This window comes from Erinaceus europaeus, chromosome 8 (genome assembly GCF_950295315.1).
Source record: "Erinaceus europaeus chromosome 8, mEriEur2.1, whole genome shotgun sequence".
NCBI classification, from domain to species: domain Eukaryota; kingdom Metazoa; phylum Chordata; class Mammalia; order Eulipotyphla; family Erinaceidae; genus Erinaceus; species Erinaceus europaeus.
In genome coordinates this window covers 67,640,234-67,662,973 of record NC_080169.1, presented here as the reverse complement: position 1 = coordinate 67,662,973, position 22,740 = coordinate 67,640,234, and the positions used below count along the sequence as shown (strand labels likewise).

Below are 22,740 nucleotides of genomic sequence, written 5' to 3'. Positions count from 1 at the left end.
TCTGTTGTTGGAACCCTAGGTTGCTTTCAGGTTTTGGCTACTACAAATTGTGCTAGTATGAACATAGGTATGCACACATCTTTTTGGATGGGTGTGTTTTATTCATTAGGATATGAAGTTGCTTTTTAAAAAGATACTGGCATAACATTTCCTATAGAGGATGCAATAATTTACAGTTCTACCAAAGTGTATCAGATGTTCATTTTCTCTACATCCTCATCAACACTTTATTTTCTCTTTTTTTTTTAAATTTTGCCTCCAGGTTTATTGCTGGAGCTTGGTGCCTACACTGGTGGCCATCTTTTTTTCATTGTTGCATTTGTTATTGTTGGATAGGTCAGAGAGAAATTGAAAAATTGTTATTGTTGGATAGGTCAGAGAGAAATTGAGAGAGGAGGGGAAGACAAAGAGCGTGAGAGAAAGACACCTGCAGACCTAATTTACCACTTGTGAAGAAATCCCCTATAGGTGGGGAGCCGGGGGGTCTCAAACTGGGTCCTTGAGCTGGTCCCTGTGCTTGGCTCTATGTGCACTTAACCACTGCCCGGCCCCCACTTTCTGATTTTTTAATATACTATTATCTTTGGTCTAAAGTGTTAAGTCATTGTGAATTTATCGTGATGTGTTATATTGAGTGAATAAACATCCTGGGACATATTCTAAATGCCCCCCCCCTTTTCTCTAGTCATTTCATAAAAAAAAAAAACTGAGCTTTTTTTAGTGACTATACTTTTGAAGTAATCTATAAAAATACATAACCCTTTACAAGTATCTTAGTCTGGCTGTCTACCATTGGTTATGGACCACACCATTGGTGCTAGGGAAAAAATATAATCAAATCCCTTTATAAAATCAAGACAGACCGTGAAGCCATATGGACTTGGGTACTCCCCATATCTGTTCTCCTACTTCTCTTTTTTTGACTCCTATCATATAGAACCCTGGCTCCAGCAACTACATCACACTGGTCAGCCAAGAAATACGGTGGGAAGCCAGATGTCCCTTTATTGTTCATCCACAATTTACAGTCTCGCTGTGTGCTATTGAAGTGTAGAGGTTGGTTTTGTGCATTCACATTTACTGTACTGCAGGTAGGTTGGTTACACTTCCTCATGTGTTTTCTTCTTTTTTTTTTTCTGAGTGCTCACAATGTACTTTTTAATGAGTGATCTTTAAGTTCTTCAGAAATTGATTACCAGCCTACATAATTTCCTCCTCCTTTTTAGTACAGTGCACTAGACTGTTTCTATACTTTGACATTTTTCTACAGTGTCTCAGTTTTTTTTTTCTTTTTACTTGCCTTTAAAAATAAGCACACAATTGAAGAAATAAGAATGATTACTTAACAATTATTGGTTGATATTTCTTAGCATTAAACTAATACCTGTTTCCAGCCAGGAAGTGGGGGGGGGGGTGTCGGAACACCAAACTAGTACCTATTTCTTTATTTGGCCTTTTAATAGGAATGACATGACATGAGGGAAAAGTATTTATAATGTTAGAAAATTAAGCCCACAAGAAGAAGCTAACTAGGTGTATTTGTCCCTCAAAAGAAGAAAGCTGAAGACTTTACAGGTGTAGTTGTGTGGTAATGGAACTGTTTTTTATATTCCACAAAGGCCAGACAAAATAAGAATGATTACTTAACAATCATTGGTTGATATTTCTTAGCATTAAACTAATACCTGTTTCCAGCCAGGAAGTGGGGGGGGGGGGTGTCGGAACACCAAACTAGTACCTATTTCTTTATTTGGCCTTTTAATAGGAATGACATGACATGAGGGAAAAGTATTTATAATGTTAGAAAATTAAGCCCACAAGAAGAAGCTAACTAGGTGTATTTGTCCCTCAAAAGAAGAAAGCTGAAGACTTTACATGTGTAGTTGTGTGGTAATGGAACTGTTTTTTATATTCCACAAAGGCCAGACAAAAGGAAATGGATTTAAGCTGACTACTGAAGGATTTATATTGAATATAAATAGGAATTTTATGATTCTAAATATTGTTCATCTCTGGAGTGACATTTTGTAGGAAGTTGGATTTTTTTCCCCCTCTAAAGTCACTAAAAATAACAGATTTTCATGTCTCATGGTGTAATCTTATATGCTTCCAAAAGGTAGCAAAGATGCTTCATGACCTTTACAAGTCCTTTCTTGCTATGTGATTTTGTCTTTTCACAAATCTCACCTCATATCTAGAGTCTCACCTTGTGTTAGAGTCATTCTTATTGTGTCTTTCTTCTGTCATTTAAGTACTATTAACATTTCCATTTTGAATCTGCTAATGGAAAAGTGACTATGCAGTTTAGCACGATATTCTCAGTAGAAATAAGACTATTTCAGTGGTTTTTATAAACTATAATTCTTGATATACTGTTTCAGTTATTTAAATGATACAAGATGCTTGCTAAATTATTTCCAATTAGTCTATTTTTCAGCTTATCTTTAGAGTTTGGCAGAACATTTTTTTCTGTTTATTGTGAAACTAAATAGGCCATACCTTTACTATCATTTTCTCCTTCAGATACTCCAATACTAGTTAGTGCTCCTAACTATATTATCCTGAAACATAGGCTTTAAAATATATATATATATATATGTATATATATATATATATGAAACACTAAATAATACTTAAGAAGACATATATTTCAAAAGTTTTTTGGAAATAAATCATAGTATAATACAAATATTCAGGAAAATATATGAAGTATTTCTGTAATATTTGCTGTACTATGTGGACAGCATCATATCATTTGACCTCCATTACATTGTACTCTATTGAAAATTAAAGATAGAGAATATAAATAAATATAAAACCATTATCTCCTAGTAAATCTGTATGATTTTTGTTAAGCCTAAGTTTTTCTACCTGTACTAAAACATGACAGTGAAACAGTGCTTAGTAACACTGATGAAAAAAATTGTAAAATGTTTAGCATAATGTTTGTCAAGTCATAAAAGATAGTAGTTTTGTGCATTAACAAAAATAGACTTTACTTATTACTTTTCACTAAGCAATGTGCTAGGTACTGAGTATATAAGAATGTAAATATTTAGTTCTTATTCTGAATTAGCTCATATGTAAAAGGAAGCATATGTACTGCAGCCATTACCACGTGGCAAAGTAGAAGATTATCCAGTGAGCCAATTCCCTGCAAATAATTTTTAATAATTTAGAGTAATACAATCCAAGATTCTATTCTGTTCCCATTTTCTTCCTAGCTTTCTTCTTTCCCTCCCTCTTGTAGTCTCTCATTGCAGTAAGACCATCTACCAGGAGTACTGTCATATTAACAAAATGTTAAGTGTACAATATAGTATTATGTATGGTAAATAGGCAGTTTCCTTCTTTTTAACTTATATTTGTATGATGTAAATATAATGTCTTATGAAACTATACATACCTTCTACAGTAGAGAACAGACTGGAAGGATTGTAGTAATAGAGACAGGTGTTAAAGAATCTAGGAACAGATTATTAATAGATTATTTTTGAAAAAAATATACATCTGTGTAATTTCTATTACTTACATTAATTCAGCATTTGTTTCACTTAGTACACTTTCTTGTAAAGGACTCTCAACTATTTATCAGCTATTTATTTCACCAGTCTTTTACTTCTTTAATGATTCCTCCTTCCCTCAGCCCTCAAAGTAGTTTATAGTTCTTTACAACACCTCACTGGACATAATGTTATAATTGAATCATTGTTATAATGTTAAAATGAATCATTGTCTTAGGGCTGGGTGGTGGCGCACCTTGCTGAGTGCACATATTACAGTGCACAAGGACCCAGGTTCCAGGCCCCAGCCTGCCACTGCAGGGGGAAAGCTTTACAAGTGGTGAAGCAGGTGTCTCTCTGTCTCGCTCCCTCCCTGTCACCTCCTCCCCTCTTAATTTCTGGCTGTCTCTATCCAATAAATTAATAAATATAATTTAAAAAATAATTGTCCTTCCTGGGAGAGTCTTTTAACGAGTTTACTTCAGACATCAACAGACCAATGATAAACATACTTGAAAAAAAATGTTCAGCTAACTTTTCTGTTCGCTTTTATTATTTTCTACTTTTTCCCCATTTACATTAATTTATTCATTTTTTACTAATTTAGTGCTTCAGTGAGCTACTGAATGCTTTGACTTATTAAAATATGTCAGCAGGTGTTGATATTTTCAGTACACAGACTGCCTGTTTTAATCACTAAGGCTTCTTTCCTTTCTCTACTATCTAAAGCATTTCCTGCCACTTGTTCTTCCCCCTCATAAAAACTGAGATAACAACACTTGTTATCATTCACTCTGTCCTCAGCATTACTATACAGTTCCTGTCAGTCATTTTTATTCCTCCTTTTTTTTTTTCAATAGAGGATTAGAGAGGGAGAAACAGAAAGGAGAGATACATACAGCACTGCTCTACCAATCGTGAAGTTTTCCTCCTACAGTTACACATCAGGGACTTAAACACAAGCCTTTATGCATAGTAATGTGTGCATTCTGACTAGTGAGCCAACGCCTCGCCCCTCAACCATTATTTTTGGAAAGAGAAAGACAGAGAGAAAAGAGAAATCAACAAAACTTAGCACTTTGTTTCCCTCAGTGTCCAGAAGGCTGTACTCAAACCTGGATCAAACACATAATACAGCAGGCACTTTCCAGGTGAAATACCTTGCCAATCATAGAAAAGTGATCTTATAGACATAATACCAGTGATGGAAAAATCCAGCCCATGAGCCATGTCTGGTCTACAAAATCATTTGGTTTGGTATTGCCAAGGCAGCTTGACATTCATTATATTTTAGAGCATTTTTCATAGCAACATTAAGTGCTGAGTTTTAAATTAACAGATTTGTATGGCTCATGAACTATGCCATATGTATTCAAATAACTCTTGACAGAAAAAAAGTGCCACACACCTGAACTAGAGGTTAGAGAATAGTTACAGGTATATGAGAGAGGTGGGAGTAAAAGATAATTGGGTAGGAATCCTAGAATCTTTGGACTATCAAGCTAAAAAGGTTAATTGAAAGAATTGATATAACTATAAACAGTTTGCAAAAGTAATTCTGGGAAGAGAATGAAAATGCATAAGTCAGAAGTGCTATGTGCAAGGAGCCACACAAAGGTCCGAGTTTGAGTCCCCAGCTCCCCACTTGCAGGGGTGATGCTTCATGAGTGCTGAAGCAGGGCTGCAGATGTCTATCCTTTTTTTCTCTTTATCTCACCCTCCTCTCTCATTTTTTCTCTGTTCTATCTAATACAATGGAATAAATAGCCACCAGAAGCAGTGGATTCATAGTGCTGTCACCAAGCCCCAGCAATAACCCTGGAGGCAAAACAAAACAAAAAAAAAATTGTAAGCCAAAGTCTACTCTGATCATTAAGTCAGACTTGGGTAAAAGATTCATTTCAAGTACAAGAATGAAGAGATGGACAGATTAGACCTCTAGATAAATGGATTTTAAAATACCCATGTCTGAGAAGTTCATAGAAATTCAGTATAACCAAATTTTAAGGTATTCTTTTTATATTTTAGTACCTAATCAAGGAAGACTATCTACAATAAACAGTAAGTGCTATTAAAGTGTTTCTCCATTTCTCATGTAATTACATGAAAATGGATTTTTCATATGCTTCAAAGTTATATTACCATAGGAAATGCATAATTTGATGTGCTAATCTATCTTTTAGTAAACTATTTGTGGAAGTGTAAAAAGGCAACCTTTGTGTTAGAGGATTTATTTTATTTATTATTTTAGACAGTAAATTGTTATTTCTTTTGTCCAAAATGAGACGTTACTTCTATCTCCCGATAGAAATATTAATCTCTGTGTATGAACCTAACTTAAAGATATAGCTGAGAGGGGCCTGATTGAAGGTACATGTTACAGTGCTCAAGGATCCAGTTTCAAGCCCATGATCTCCACCTGCAGAGGGAATACTTCACAAGAGATAAAGTAGTGTTGCACCTCTCTCTCTCTCTCTCTCTCTCTCTCCACTCCCTCTCTCCATTCCCTCTCCATTTCTGTCTCAGATAAATTATTAAATAAGAAGTAGCTGAGACAATCTCACTCATAGGCGGAGTTTAAGAAAACGAGGAGAAAATGGGAAAACGCATAGTAAAACTCAGACTCCTTCAAAATAAAGCAAGAGAGAGAAAAAAACAAAAATAAATAAATAAATGAATGAGAACAATGTCATTTGGAGCCTTTTGTTCAAACTTGCAGAAGTGTGAAAAGGGTATGGAGAATTATAGATTGACATAGGAAAGTCTGAGAATACTTCTGTATGCTAGAGATTTAGTGGTCTCTAGTAGTAAACTGCTGAGCAGAAAACAAACAAAAAATTAGACTTCAGTGTAGAAAAATAGTATATGATCCCCTGATAAACAAAAAACTTCCCTGTTGTGGTTCTAAATTATTTTCATAAATGTGTATAACTCACTGGGAGTAAAATATCTAATGTTTATAGATATTATTTAAACTAATAAAAGAAATCATAAAATTTGATGTAAGTAATGATCTGCTAGACACAAAATATTTATTTATAGTTCTTTTGGATTTAGCATTCCTACGTGACTAATTTTGCCTTCTCTGTCTAAGCTTTTTTAGCTTTTATAAAGTATGAAATAATTAGCATTTGACCTTCAGTAGGGGCAAATTCATCCATCATTAACCTCCTTTGTTTTTCCTTCATTAGCTTAGGATAATTAAAGTAACACTACTTGGCACAGGGGAGATCAAACCCTTTAGTGGACCATGTGACAAGAAGCAGCCACATAACTGTCCCTTATACTTGGAAGTCAAGGTGAAATTGTCCTCAATTATGTTTGCAGTGAAAATCTCCTGTTTGGCTGGAGGGATCACATAATGGTTATGAAAAGACTTTCATGTCTGAGGCTCTGAGGTCCCAGGTTCAGTCCCCACCACTGCTACAAGCTGGAGCTGAGCAGTACTATCATCCTTTTCTCTATATATAGATACTGATACTTTCTGAGTCTGCTGAGTCATACTATGTCATTGAAATACCTCTGATTTTCTTTTTTTTTTTTAATTTCTTTTTTGGGGAATTAATGTCTTACATTCAACAGTAAATACAATAATTTGTACATGCATAATATTTCCCAGTTTTCTCTGATTTTCTTAAATTAATAGAGGGAAAAACATTGAATGAATATTGAACCAGAATGTGGTATGCACCATAGGCAATCCACTAAGAGGTTATGAAGACTGGAAGGAGTTCCACTCCCTTTTATAGACAGGCTGATAGGACTTATCCCATATGTATATTAAGAGAAACATTGGTCTTTCAATAAAATGCCTATCACACATAGATAATCCTAATTTTACTTATTAGTTGAGGGTTAGCTAATTCATTTTATCCAGAGTAGAAATAGGCAACCACACAGAAACTGAGAGAGGGACAGGCACTTGGTTGAGTCTGCAGATAGATACCTGCCTCTCTTTCTCTTCCTCTCTGTTGCCCTAATGTGTACACAGTGTACACACACACACACACACACACACACACACACACACGGAAAGGGAAAAATGGCCGCTGGAAGCAATGGATTTACCTTGCAGGCACTGATGCCCAGCAATAAACCTAGTGGTAATAAAAAAATTATAGTAACAACAAAAAGGAAAAGAAGCCAAGACATGAAATGCTGTTTGTTTTTATGTTTATTTTTGAAAGAGATAACTTTTAGACCATTGAGAAAGACATTCTGGTCATAAAACTAAACCCCCCAAAACCATTATATTTTCAGTAAATTATACATACAAATATGTAAATATGTAATTGTATATTTACACACATTTCATAGAGAACAAAGTACAGATGACCCATAGGCATCTGTGAGGTATCACTCTCTGTGAAGTCCAAAGAAAAGTCTGTGTATAATTTCTTCTTTTTTTTTTATTTATCTCACAAGATAAAATAAAGCCAGAGCATCACTGTGGCATATGAAGTATCTAGGTTCAAACTTGGATTTTTACACTTGTGTGAAACCTGTGTAACTTTGACTCCTCAAAACTTAACTACTGATAATCTACTGTTAATTGAAAGTCTTACTGATAACATAGTTAGCACATTTTGTATCCACTGTTCATTAAGTGGAAGTTAATCTCAAAGGACTTTATGTTGATAAGGCTGTGAAGCATTAAGAGGACTGGTCTCAAGATTAAAGAAGTAGAAAGGGAAAGTGTATAGGCATATATAGTGTAAATTTACAGAAAGATACAGTAATTTCTGTCTGAATGCTTTTTGTTTATTTTGCATTCTTCTAAAAACAGGACCAACTCTTCTTCCATTTCTTGCTTTAATCTCAGCATTAGTATCATAGAAGCTTTAAAACAAGTATAACAGCAGTCTTGACTGATTAGAAACCTTCTGTCAGATTGTGTAATGCCATTTTCTAACATTCTTCTAGGTCTTCATCATCAGGAACTAGTTTAGAAGCACTCTTTTCCATTAAGTCTTATTCTATTAATTCCTGTGGTTAAGTATTGTGTCCAGATATAAAATGACCTAACAGGTCAAAATCATTTTGTTCAAAGGTCACACTGCACTTACTTTTTTTTTTCTAAAGTAATTACTCTAAGATAGGGGCAAGATATTTTCTCTTATTTTCAACTGAATTCTTTAACCTTCTTAGTTTTAATTTATATTTACTCTTAATTTCTTATGTGTTGGCTTTCATCTCAATAAGGACTTTGATTTTGCTGATCTCTTAGAAACACTGTAACAGAAGCGACTTAAAATCCTTATACTATACTTGTTATTTGGCTTTGTTCTGATTTTAACTGAATTATAATTTAGAATTTAGTTCAATTTAATAAATTAAAATAATTAAATTCTACATAAAATTTAAACTTTATGAAAGTAGAGTTTTATGTCAGGGCATTCACATCAGATAACTTGAATAGGTCACTGTTTTATAGTGTACTGTTGATATAGTACAGTCTGATGTTAGACACTGCTTAGAATTCTAAAATCAAGAATTAAATTATAAAAACATGACCTTAGAGAAAGAGAGAGCTGGACAAATAATTTTCTTGGAAGAAAATCTCAAGAATTTGTTTCCTGAAATTCACTTTTTTTAATCTTTTAAATAATTTCAACAATCATAACAAAATATCTCATTGTGATCATTAACAAAATCAGGGACTAACATTGCTTTATTGTTATCTTTTGAGGGTGAGTTACATAATGGTTTTAAAAAAACTATAGTCTAGCTAAGGGTTAGTTTGATTCAATCTTGATTTGTTGTTTCCATTTCTCTTTCCTCCTCCCCTTTCCTTATCCTAATTTGATCCTTTTCCCGACCCATGCTCCTTTGCCACCCCACCATGTATGTTGCTGGTTATCATCACATTTAGAGCTCCACTTTGTATACTTGCTGTGGTTAACATTTGCTCTCTGACAGGCTCCCCCCCCACACCCCCTACATCAACCACTTCCTTCTTAAAGACAGACCTTAGGGGGATTCCCCTTCAATAACTTTTTAACCAGGACCTACTACCCTTTCGTGACTATATTACATACTTCTTTTTTATCATTTTGTTTGGGGGGTTAATGGTTTATAATGAACTTGTTCATACATGGGTACAATCCACAAAATACTCTCTCCCCCAACTAGGTCCTTTTCCATCATCATGCACCAAGAGCCTTGCCCCCCATCTGATTCCGATCCCCCGGTCTTTTCCCTCCCCTCTTTCAGGGTAATACACCAAATTAGGTTCATCATTCTGTACAAGGGCCTGAAAGATCTCCCTTCTCTCAACCCCTCTTCCTGTCTTCCTTCCCCAGAGTCTTTTGATTTGACTTTCCCTGAAATACAGAGGGTGCATGCGTGCCCACACACACATACACATACACATACTCATATACTCACAGACCTCTTTCCTCCTGAGAGTGCTCTATCTCTTTTAAGCATAGATTTAGGTTTAATGCAATAACCTGTCCAGCTGAGAGTCACTAGGGAAATTTATTTTATCCTTTTCCCTGATTTACAGTACCTGACTTTTATTTTTTATTTTTAGCAATATTACCTCTTCCTCAAATCCCTTTCTTTTTCAAGTATGACTATACTGAATGAGATTATAAAGAATGATTTTTTCCTAATCATTTTTATTGGGAAACAGTGATTCTTTCCTGCTCATCATGAGCCATTTGCAATGTTCTTTGTAGGAGTATCTGCAGGAAAGTGAGAATTGAAAACTTAACTATGTAAATCGCTAACTTTGAAAGACTTTTTTTTTTTCTTTCAGTGTATCTGCCCTTAAAATGTTTGTTAGACACTGAGTAACTTTGTGACTAGTGTTGTTAAGGTTCGGAGACTCCAGCAGGCCAGGGTAGCTTCGCGGCGGTAGACAGAAACAGAGACTCAAGGACACACGGCTGGGCTGAGAAGCAGCAGTTTAATCTTTATTCACGAACGGGCAAATCACCACACCATGTGCTTCCCTATCATTCTTCCTCCGCAGCTGCTGCTGGGACTCTGAACGTCCTTAGCATACGGGGCAGGGAGAAAGAGGAGCACGAAATTAGCAAGGGCCAAACCAATTCTCTCAGAGTTGGGGGAAGGGGGACAAACCAATATGAAACATACCAACAATTCCCCCTTCTGTTTTTAACTAAATGACCACAGTATCGGGGTGTGGGGTGAACAAAAACCTATATCGTACAGGCATTTTCAAAAAAGAAACTGGCACAAACATGGAGAAACATGTAAGCGAGTAACAAGAGCCAGTGTGCTGCCAAGGGAAGGCCTGCGGGGGCCATTTTTTGCCTCTGTGGGCAAAACTTTATCAGCTTAAAAAAAAAACATTTCCTGCCTCTGGGGGGGGGCGTACTTGTGTGGATGGGCATTTTCTAGCATGGGTGAAGGGTGAGGTCTAGAGTCCCAAGGCATGGCTGCAGTCAATCTTTGAGAAACCCAGCAGCATAAAGGGAAGCCACTAGTTTTATGCAAAGTGTCCGAGGTGTACCAGTGAGTCCGATAGAAGTCCAAAGCAGATGTCCACCGAAGAATTGCCAGGGGGTGAATAGTTGTACGTCTGTCTCGATGGGGAATGTCAGCCATCGGATTTCCGCTTTTCTGTAGAGAGCTTGACAGCTGCAATTTACTTACTATGAAACAAAACTTGTAGCAGGTTAGAAGTTTATCACAATTGATAACTCTATTACAATTGGAAGTCCCTTCCAGCACGATTCCAAGGCTATTTAAAGTTCAAACAATAGAATGTGGAAAGGCAAACATGAACCATAGAAAGAAAAAAGCCTCAGGCATGAGAATTATTAGCATAACCATAGCAGCCTAACATTTTTAATTGAGAAGGAATTTGAGACTTTTACATATCAACAAAGTCTTTTTAACCTTTTGTTACACCCATTTAAGATGGAGACACACCCTAGGTGTGCGCAGGTTTTTTTTTTTTTTTACCAACTTAGTTAAAATATATTGATATTGAACTTTAACAACAAATGGCGCCCACGTGGACCTGACCTGCGCATCTCTCAGATAAGTGAAGACAATTTGGCTACCTATGTACTATGGCCTTCTCTTCTGCTTGTGAAGAGATCTCCAAAGGCCTCTGCCCTTTCTTCACGAGACTGTTTCGCTGTTTCTGGAACATTTATCTCTGGACCACTCTGTGGTTTCCGCCCAACGCCAGCCCGCATGAGCCGACTTTCCGCTGTGTGGCACGGGGCATTGGGTGTGGGCTCCCTCCACGCTGCTTAGACTCTGGGAGCAGGGTAGCAGACATGGCAGGGCAATGGGGCAGGGCCGCGGCGGCCTATCATGGCCGCCACCCCGGGGCACCTCGGCCCATGCCTTCTGCATGGCTGGCCCGCCCACCCTCGTGCTATGAAGTCTGGATGGATCCTGGACCACCTGGAGACCGTGGGCTCCCTGCTGAAACTGGGCCCCCTGGCCAAGATCTCCAGCTCGGGTCTGAAGGCAGACGAGCTAGAATACGCAGAGATTTGTGCAGAGATTGCAACCTACAATTCCTAGAAGTGAAGCTGCCCAAGAGGCTACCGCTGGACAACACACTCCCCGAACAGCTAAGACAGCACAGATCTGAATTCGTGTTTGAAATGACATGTCTTTGTAACAAAAGTTTCTCTCCTTGTGTATTGAAGACCATGTGTATGTGTGTGTTTAAAGTTTGGTAACATTAACTTTAAGGTTAAAAATATAACTTTAAGGCTATATTCTTACCAGACAGAGTTAAATGAAAAAAGATTTTCAACGTAATTCTCATAAAGATAAAATTAACTTACATTTAAAGTCTGAAGCACACAATGTGCTTCTCCATCATTCTCTCTCCCAGGCTGCTGCTGGGACTCTGCACTTCCTTAGCATAGGGGGCGGGGAGAAAGAGGGGCGTGAAACTAGCAAGGGCCAAACCAATTATCTCAGAGTTGGGGGGAAGGGGGACAAACCTATGTGAAACATACCAACAATTCCCCCTTCTGTTTTTAATTAAATGACCACAGTAGAGTCCCAGCAGCAGCCTGGGAGAGAGAATGATGGAGAAGCACATGGTGTGGTCATTTGCCCATTCATGAATAAAGATTAAACTGCAGCTTCTCAGCCCAGCCGTGTGTCCTCGAGTCTCTGTCTCTGTTCACCACCGCAAAGCTAGCCCGGCCTACTGGAGCCCCTGAACTTTAACAACAGACTAGTATGAAAATGTTAGCTGGAAATTAAATAACTACCATTCTCTGAGTCACTCTGATGTTAAACAGGTTTCAGATTTGTTTTAATTTGTTTAACTGCAAGTCATTGCCTAGATATACAGTGTAAAATAAGTGGCCTATGACCCAGATAGTTTTAAGACGAGCTAGGAAGTAAATTAGAATTTAAAGATAGTGTCTAACCTAAGAAAAAATTTCTTCGTATTAATATTTAAATTAAATAATAATAATTTAAATTCTCACCTAAACACATAGTTCAACCGGTAACAATTTTATTCTGACATTTACCCTTTTATGGCTCTGAATCGCACTTGCTTTTATCATGTCTACCTTTCTCTGGACCTTTTGAATTGTCAGGTTGTTTCTTTTGTTGTTATGACCAAGGTACTTCTGCTCCAAGCTGCCTTTTTCAGACAGAAATAGAGAGGCACAGAGAAACAGAGACATATTCCGGCTCACAGCATAGAAGCTTCCCTTGGTAGGGTTGTGGCTGGGCTCAAATCTGAGTCATGCACAAAGTGGGCACACTATTCAGGTGAGTTATTTTGCCAGTCTATCAGATTATTTCACTAATAAAATAGACCATGGTTTGGCAGTTCGTGGAAGCTCCCTGTCAATATTGAAACACCACCTCTGTGTATGGAAATTAGAAATCAGACCATGCCATTACCATGCATGGCAGCTGCCTACTAACTTCTAAGATTCTGGAAATCCAGAGACCCTCTTCAAGAGAACCCTGCTGGAAGCTGTCTAAAGTTTGTTATTCTGGTGTATCCACCAGAATTAATCCTCCTGAATAAAGAAGTGTGTGAGTCATAATGCTTGCAATTGTATTTCTTACAGGGCCATGTACACTATTGTTGATTAATAAACAAGGGGTTATTTTATTTATCTTGGAATTATTTACATTAGTAGATGCTCTGAAAGACTAAAAGTCTGTCTGTAAATGAACAAAGTCCTCATTGTTTATTCAGTGCCTACTTTTTAACTTAAATCGTGAAATTTTCTTGAATATCAAATCATTAGTAAAATATGTGCTTTTTTTCCACCCTCTTGATTTCCAGATAAGCCATTTAACTATGACCTGTTTTCAGAAGCTTCAATAATTTTAATATGTACTGTGTATGTGTATAGCTAATGGGGAAATGGCTGAAGGGGGTCGAGTCCTGAAGTCTACTGTCTTGTTGTATTAGTCACAGAGTTTAAATAAATTCAAGTATATTTTTGGTTGTGACTGACTTTCTATAGTACAAGCTAGATGCTGAGAAATGAAATAGAAACATGTACAAACTGAGAAGTAGAAGTGATCACAGGGAGGGTTGATGAAGAAACTTAAGTTTGATATTTTAAAGAGGATCACTAACCATGGTGGCAAAATAGATACCAGTAAGGGAAACAGCAAATGAAGGTTTGTGATGTTATCAGCAATAGGTTCTTGGAACTCACAGTTGTTTGGTAATGTCAGAGCAAAAAGCAGTAGAGGAATAACTCTAGGAAAATGGGGGTATAGAGCCAAATAATGAAAATAAAACCCTTTTGTCTTTTTTCCCTTTATTGGTAGATTAATGATTTACAGTCTATAGTAAAATATAGTAGTTGGTACATGTGTCTTAGTTTTTCACATAACACTCTAAACCCCACCTAGATCCTCCTCTACCATCATGTGCCAGGACCTGAACACCACCCCCCACCCTTTACTTTGGTGTGATACACCAAACTCTGCCCAAACTGTGTTTTCCCTTCTGTTATTATTTTTCAAGTTCTGTCTATGAGTAGAATCATCCTATATTCATTCTCTTTCGATTTATCTCACTTAGCATGATTCCTTCAAGCTCCATCCAAGATGGGGTAAAAAAAGGTGAACTCACCATTCCTAATAGCTATTAGGATTCTATTGTCTATATAATATACCACAGCTTACTCAACCACTCATCTGTTTTTGGACCCCTGGGTTGCTTCCAGGTTTTGGCTATTACGAATTGTGCTACTATGAACATAGATATACACAGATCTTTTGGGATAGGTATGTTTGGTTCCTTAGGATATATCCCCAGGAGAGGAATTACAGGATCATAGGATAGGTCTACTTCTAGCCTTCTGAGAGTTCTCTAGATTGCTCTCCACAGGTAAACCCTTTATCTTAAATGGAAATAAATAGCAACCTGATTTGTAGTCTTGACCAAAGGCAATATATAATCAATTGGATAGCTTCAAATATTTTCCTTGTCTTGTGTCATATGTTCTCATGTTCTCAATGTTTAACAATCAGAAAGGGCATGGCAAGTATTTGGTCAAATTTTATGTAAAGGTAGAAGCTACTATTAAATGTGGAGGGTAACAGACTCTAATATTCTAAAAGACTGTCTCACTAGTAATCTTTTTGTTAGGCTTCAAATTGTTTGGAGACCCTACATATGGAGATGATGATAACTTTTGGGGATGGGCTTCTGATATAGGTGGGTAGGAATGATGAAAAAGCACAGAGTGAAGAACCCTGAACATGGTTCTCAGATGAAGGGCCTACCTACTCTGCCCTCAAACTTTGACTTAGTGGGAAAAATGTGTGTGTTGGAAGATGGATATGCATAACATAAATTATTGTTAAATATAACTTATTTTATGTTTTAGGTGCTGGTGAGTCTGGGAAAAGTACAATTGTGAAGCAAATGAAGTAAGTAAATTTAAGATACTAAATCCTTTAAGTGCTTAAGTATACCATTCCATCAAAGGAAGTAAGTTTGCTTTATTCCCCTTTTGTCTCATTAGAATTATCCACGAAGCAGGTTATTCAGAAGAGGAATGCAAACAATACAAAGCAGTGGTCTACAGCAACACTATCCAGTCAATTATTGCTATCATTAGGGCTATGGGAAGGTTGAAGATAGACTTTGGTGACTCAGCTCGGGCGGTAAGTTATTAAATTGGTGGGAGGAGGCCTGATGAGTAAAGAGAATAACTTACATAGTAATACCGTAGTATGTAACATAGACTTATTGACCCTCTCAGAACCAGTATTACATTTTGTATCTTACTAGAACTGTTCTTGTTTTTCTAAAATGTCATCTACCTGAGTCTTTATTTTTGTTTCCTTTGATAGACTGGACCAAAGAATATTTTTAACCCAATCATATCTTGTATTATGATTGTTTACTAAATACTCCATTCCTCAGTGACTGGAAAATACTGCATTAGCATTAATCTGCCTGCATTTTCTGAACTCTGCTTTATTTTTTTTATTTATTTCTTTCCTCATATTAGTCACTTTCTTAAATCATCTAATGTCTCTACAAGTGTCTTATTGTAGTTTGATGGTTATAATAATATCTGCCTTATAAAGTTGGGCGATAACATAATAAAAACCAAATATATTATGCGTATTTTTTTCATGATATATGCTCAATAAATAAATACTTGTTATGCTCTTGTTAGTTATAGTCATCATATGATGATGATGGTGGTGGTGGTGACAACAATGGGGACTGCTAATGGACCCAGAACCTCCTATCTGCATCATACCAATGAGCTGACTTCCAGACATTTTTTTAAAATTTTATATTTATTTTAGTGGTAGGGGGATAGTGAAAAAATAAAACAATAGAGTGTGTGTGTGTGTATGTGTGTGTGTGTGTGTAAGAGAGAGAGAGAGAGAGAGTGAGGGAGAGGGAGAGAGGGGGAGAGAGACACACACACATATACACACCATGGTACTGAAACAAGAGACCATGGTACTGAAACATTCTTCAGTGTGGTAGGGGCCAGGCTCAGACCTGGATCTCAGCACACGAACCAAGTGAGCTATTTTGGGGGCTCATTTATGTTTTCTCTTAAAGTAACTATTTATTGTCTGGATTGGTACCATGAACTATAGGATGATTACTTCACTAGAGTTCGTAGGATTTCTATAAGGGCACATTAATTTTGGTAGATGTTATATAACTGTGTTGTTTATTACGCATACTATATTAAATTATTTTAGATTAAACATGTAGTTTTTGTGTGGTTTTGAGTTTTGACAACTAATATTAATAATAGTTGAGCTTGACATTGAAACAATGAATTACCAACATATCAGTCATAACACCAATATTGCACAAATTCAGAAGGTGACTTATATTGCACTTTGTCATATTATTTAGCCAATATTATAGAAAAAATTATCTAATATTTTCTTTTAACACATGCAGAACAGCTAGATAGAATCATCTCTAAAGTACTTTCTAGGGGGCCAGGTGATAATTCACATGGTTGAGTGCACATGTTACTGTGCACAAGGGCCTAGGCTAGAGCCCCCAGTCCCCACCTGTATGAGGAAAGCTTTGCAAGTGGTGAAGCAGTGCTACAGGTGTCTCTATCTCTCTCCCCTTTCAGTTTCTTTCTGTCTCTATCCAACAAATAAATAAAGATAACTCAAAATAATTAGAAGTACTTTCTCAAATTTAAAGGTATTTGTCAATGTCCTGCTAATTTCTTGTATTCTATTTGTTTTTTCAAAAATAAGAGACTATTTAACAGTTTGTGTTTTTTACTTAAGCCACAGAAAAAGTAGAGTTTACACAGTTTGCAAAGTTTTCCATGTTTATTTTTTCCAGACATTTTGGAAAGTTAGAAAAAAATACAGCATTATGGCTCATTGGAGGTGGCATGAGGTGGCACTTAATCTTTTCTGTGAAAAAAATTTATTGAGACCAAATAAAAATATCATAAATAAAGCTTATTTAAAAGCCCACTGAAATGAAAAATACTCCTAAAAACAGAGAAATATATTGTTCCATGCTATTTAATTTAAAAAATTAACAAGTATAAAATTTCATCATATACAGGTAATCATTTGGAAAATCAAATAATTGCTTTCTGGAATAATATAAATGATACTTAGATTGACTTGAAAACAAGTTATGTTGAGTTTATTGAGAATATTGTACATGTCTTCATTGCATGCATTTCTCTTGTAATTTACCAGAAAGAGAAGCATATGTTAGAACAATATGTTCTCATGCTGAGAGACTTAATTATTTCTCATTATGAGCTTCATCTGAAAAGAAAATGTTTCACAATTGGCAGCAGATGAATTTATATTGTCAGGTAGAACTCTTTGCTAGACTCTTTCACCAGATGCTTCTCTTCTGTACACCTATCATAAGTTTATGACATCACTTTATGAACATCTATGCAGTACTTTGGGGGAAATCACCTTAAAAATCTATAAGTGTTCTTCACCTAGTTCACACAAAGATGCATATCTTAGGCTTCCCAACCCCTCTCCTTTTTTTCTTTTTGATTGTGGTATTACTTGAATAATTGTTATATTTGCATCATTGAGTATTTAAAATTTGTTGACTTTAATTGCAATAATATGCAGTATGTATAAAACACAAATTTTTGAAAATTAAACATTCAAATATGAAATATCTAAATTTTTTATTAATTATATGTTTATAATATTTTATATCTAGCCTAAAATGTATTGTAAAATTAAAGGTTAGAACTGATTTGTTCCCTCACTTACTACTTCTTTGGCACAGACCTGATCCAATGTGATTGAATAGATTAGAATAAACATAAATGCCTCAAAACTTGGACATCAAAATAGTTCACCTGCACTGTGCCTGCTTTGTCATTCATATGACCCAGGTTCAAGCCCAACCTGCAGTGTATTGGAGGAAACTTCAGTGTTGTGGTATCTTTCCATATCTCTTCTTTCTATCCCTTCCTTTCTGAAAAAGTCAGCCTAGAACAGTGAAAACCCAGCAACAACAAAAATAAGTAAATAGAAATAAAACAGTTTCAAAATTAAACTTTAATTGAAAAACAAGATCAGAAGAGAAAACACAAGTAGAACCTGAACTGAAGTTGTTGTATTGCACTGAAGTAAAAGACTCTGGGTGGGTGGGGGGGAGAGTACACGTCCAAAAAGGATGACAGAGGACCTAGTGGGGGTTGTATTGTTATGTGGAAAACTGAGAAATGTTATGTACAGACTATTATATTTACTGTTGAATATAAAACATTAATCCCACAGTAAAGAATTTTTTTAAAAAATTAAACTTAAATATCTTATTCCTCCCCTTACTTATTTTTTATTTATTTATTTATTTTTTTTTTTTTACCAGAGCACTGCTCAGCTCTGGCTCATGGTGGTACAGGGAATTGAACCTGGAACTTTGGAGCCTCAGGCATGAGAGTATCTTTGCTTAACCATTATGCTCTCTACACTCTGCCCCCCCCCCCTTAAAAACTCTTACATGCTGTCTTCTCTATGCAGTGTGACAATTTCTACTCCAAAGTTGTAATATTTTGTTGCCTGTGCCTAAATTAGCCAACACCTACTCCTGACAATTGGTCTTTTGATTTTAATATGTGCGTACTTTACAGTTACTTAAAAATCTTTGGTCATTTTGTGATATGGTTATTTAATATGATGTTTATATTATACATAGTGTATAAAATAGCTTATTTTTTGTTTGGAAGGTTATGGTTTACAGTACAGTTGTTGGTGCATAGATAAAATTTCTCATCTCATGAATATAGGTGTCTGTAAAATGCTCTGGACCCCAAATTAGATTCATCATCCTGTACCAGGACCTGAAAGCCCCTTCTCCAGAGTTCTTTGTTTTGATGCAGTACACAACCAGTCCAAGTTTTACTTTGTGTATTCTTCTTTTGTTCTTGTTTCTTAAGTTCTGCTCATGAGTGACGTCATCCCATATTCATTCTTCTCTTTCCATCTTATCTCAGCACAATTCCTTTAGGCTCTATGCAAGGTGAGATGAAGAATGTATAATAACTCTGTATCCCATTATACAAATATACCAGAACTTTCCTAGCAGCTTGTTTGTGGTTGAACACCTAGGGTATTTCCAAGTTTGGGCTATTACAAATTGTGTATGAGCATAGGTCTACACAGATCTCTTTGGATAGGTGTGTTTGCTCCCTTAGAATATATCCCCAGGAGAAATGCTGGGTCAGAGTGTAGGTTCATTTCTAGCCTTCTGAAAGTTCTCCAAACTGCTCTCCACAGGGTTTGGGGCAGTTTACATTTCCACCAGCAGATCAGGAGGGTCATTTTACCCCTATATCCTCTCCAATATTAGTTGTTCCTTTCCTTTCTGATGCATAAATTTCTCACAGGAATGAAGTAGTATCTCATTTTTGTCTTTATTTGCATTTCTGTCACAGTCAGTTACTTAGAGTATTATTTTTCCGATGTCTGCTGACCTTTTGGATCTCTTCTTTGGTGAATGTTCTGTTTATATCCTCTCCCCACTTTCAGAAGGGAGAGGATTTTCAGAAGGGGTCATTTGTTTTTGTTTATTTTTGTTGATGAGTTTGGTGAGCTCTTTATATATTTTGGTTATTAGCTTTTTGTCTGATGTATGCTATAAAGAAATCTCCAATTCTGTTAGGAGTCTCTTTGGTTAGTGGCTTCCTTTGCTATTCATAAGCTTTCCATATTGATGTAACTCTGTTGGTTTATCTTTGGTTTTGTTTTCCTTGTATACATGTAAAACTTAAATTAAAAAGAATTTTGCCAGTGTGTTCCTCAAAATGTTTTTCTTAAAATATTTTATTGGGGGGAGTCGGGAGGTAGCACAGTGGGTTAAGCGTAGGTGGCGCAAAGAGCAAGGACTGGAGTAAGGATCCGGTTCAAGCCCCTGGCTTCCCACCCTCAGGGGAGTCTCTTCACAAGCAGTGAAGCATGTCTGCAGGTGTCTATCTTTATTTCCCCTTCTGTCTTCCCCTCCTCTCTCCATTTCTCTCTGTCCTATCCAACAATGACGACATCAATAACAACAATAATAGTAACTATAACAATAAAAAACCCAAGGGCAACAAAAGGGAATAAATAAATAAATATAAATAAAATATTTTATTAGGGTTAATGCTTAACATTAAATACAGTTGTTGCTACATGTATAAAATTTCTCAGTTTTCTACAAAACACTCTTACCACCACCCCAACCTAGGTCTTCCACCACCATCATGCACAAGGACCTGAAAGTATCCCTCTACCTTTCAGAGTCCTCTACCTTAATAGTTTGGGTTTCCCTGTTCTGTTCTTGTTTTTCAACTTTTGTCCATGAGTGAGAGCATCCCATATTCATCCTTCTATTTCTGTCTTAGCTCACTTAATATGATTCTTTCAAGCTCCATCCAAGATGAAGTAAAGGTGAATTAGTCATTCCTGATAGCTGAATACTATTATACTAACATATAATATGTTATTATAATCATATTTATTAATAATTATTTAGCTATTTAATTATATATTACAGCGTCATAGGGTATATTATAGATCATAGGGTAGGTCCATTTCTAGCCTTCTGAGAGTTCTCCAGACTGCTATCCACAGGGGCTGGACTAATTTACATCCTCACTAGCAGTGCAGGAATATTCTCTTACCCTTCAACCTCTTTAGCATTTGTTGTTACTATCCCTTCTGATATATGACAGAGTATTAAATAGAGAAAGGAGGGTCTCTTCTCTATCATCTTCATCTATCATCTCTATCTCCCCTTTCTCTCTTGATTTATCTGTCTCTATCCAATAAAACAAAATCAACAACTTAAATAAAAAAGGCCCCATCCAAAACTGAGAACAGGATATGCACAGAATATTCACCAAAGAAGAGATCTCAAAGTAAATAGACATGTGAAAAAATGTTCCAAGTCATTGATTGTCAGAAAATGCAAATTAAGACAATGAGATATCACTTCATTCCTGTGAGAATGTCAAACGTCCTCTAAACATTTGGTGGTTTCTGGTTTAATGAACAAATCTTTGGTCTATTTTGAGTTTACATTGTTCTCAATGAGATGCGGATTCAGTTTATTTTTCTGCGTGCTTAAACCTAATTTTCCAGATACCATTTGTTGAACAGCCTCTTGTTTCTCCATTTAATATTTTGTATGTTATATTTTAATATATTAATTTTGTAAGCTGCCACCTTACTATACAGTCAATAATTTCCAGGGTCCTTCTGCTTGATACTTAATAATTCTTGCCTATTTCACATTAGTCTTTTTTCTCTAAACTGCTTTTGCTTCTTTAAATAGTATTATAAATCTAAAATTTAATGTAAGTCAACATTGTAAAGATAGGTCAGTTAGATGAGAACCATTTTGGAAAGAGAGGACTAAGACATGCATTACTTTTAAAGTAAATCATCTTCAGTGCACACCATACCATCAGTTAATATTTGGTTCATATATCATCTTCCTGAGTTGTAATTGCAGTCATGTTTCCTGGTGCCTTGATAGATATTACTAATACCACAAAATATGACTAATGATTTAAGATTTTCTTTTGCGTAAGTCTGTTTTTTAAGTGATACTTTATAGAAAAGTAGAAATTACATACCTATAAGTAAGGAAATTCACTTGCATTTTTTTTTGTAATTTGTAATGTCTTCCTTTGTACTTTTTTAAAATCTATAGTATCTCCCTTTTGTTTATTTTTTAATTGGTCTTTGAATGTTCAGGATGATGCCCGCCAACTCTTTGTGCTAGCTGGAGCTGCTGAGGAAGGTTTTATGACTGCAGAACTTGCTGGCGTTATAAAGAGATTGTGGAAAGATAGTGGTGTACAAGCCTGTTTCAACAGATCCCGAGAGTACCAGCTTAATGATTCTGCAGCATAGTAAGTAATCATAACTTCAGAACTAAACTATCATGAATAATTACTTGCAAGTCAGATGTACCTCCAATAAAATTTTATTGCAGATTTAGCTGACACATTCTTATACAACTTAGAATATTCAAGATGCTAATATTTGAAAACTGTCTATCTTTTTTTCTGGTGTTTAGAGACAGCAATGCTGTTATTTCCTGTGTTCACAATAGTCTCAAGAGAGCCATACTTATGTAACTTTAATTGAAACATGCAGAATGGGAGTGTTTCCAGTAAATTTCCAAGAATGTAACTGGATCTTCCCGGAGCTCACTCTGACTTTGGGTTTATCTCTAGTTTGTCTAGGACTAACTAAAGGGGGCTAGCTGAGAGGGAAGGATAGGATTGGGTTGATTTCATAATACAGAGGA

At 36.0% G+C, this 22,740-nt stretch overlaps 1 protein-coding gene across 1 annotated transcript in view; it reads left to right on the top strand.

Moving 5' to 3' along the window:
• The window catches only part of GNAI1 (G protein subunit alpha i1), a 75,883-nt gene that overhangs the window by 36,190 nt on the left and 16,953 nt on the right, over positions 1–22,740 (top strand). Inside the window, exons 2-4 of the mRNA XM_007536323.3 lie at positions 15,332–15,374; positions 15,470–15,611; positions 22,182–22,339. Coding sequence (XP_007536385.1) covers positions 15,332–15,374; positions 15,470–15,611; positions 22,182–22,339 — 343 coding nt within the window. The remainder of the gene's footprint in view (positions 1–15,331; positions 15,375–15,469; positions 15,612–22,181; positions 22,340–22,740) is intronic.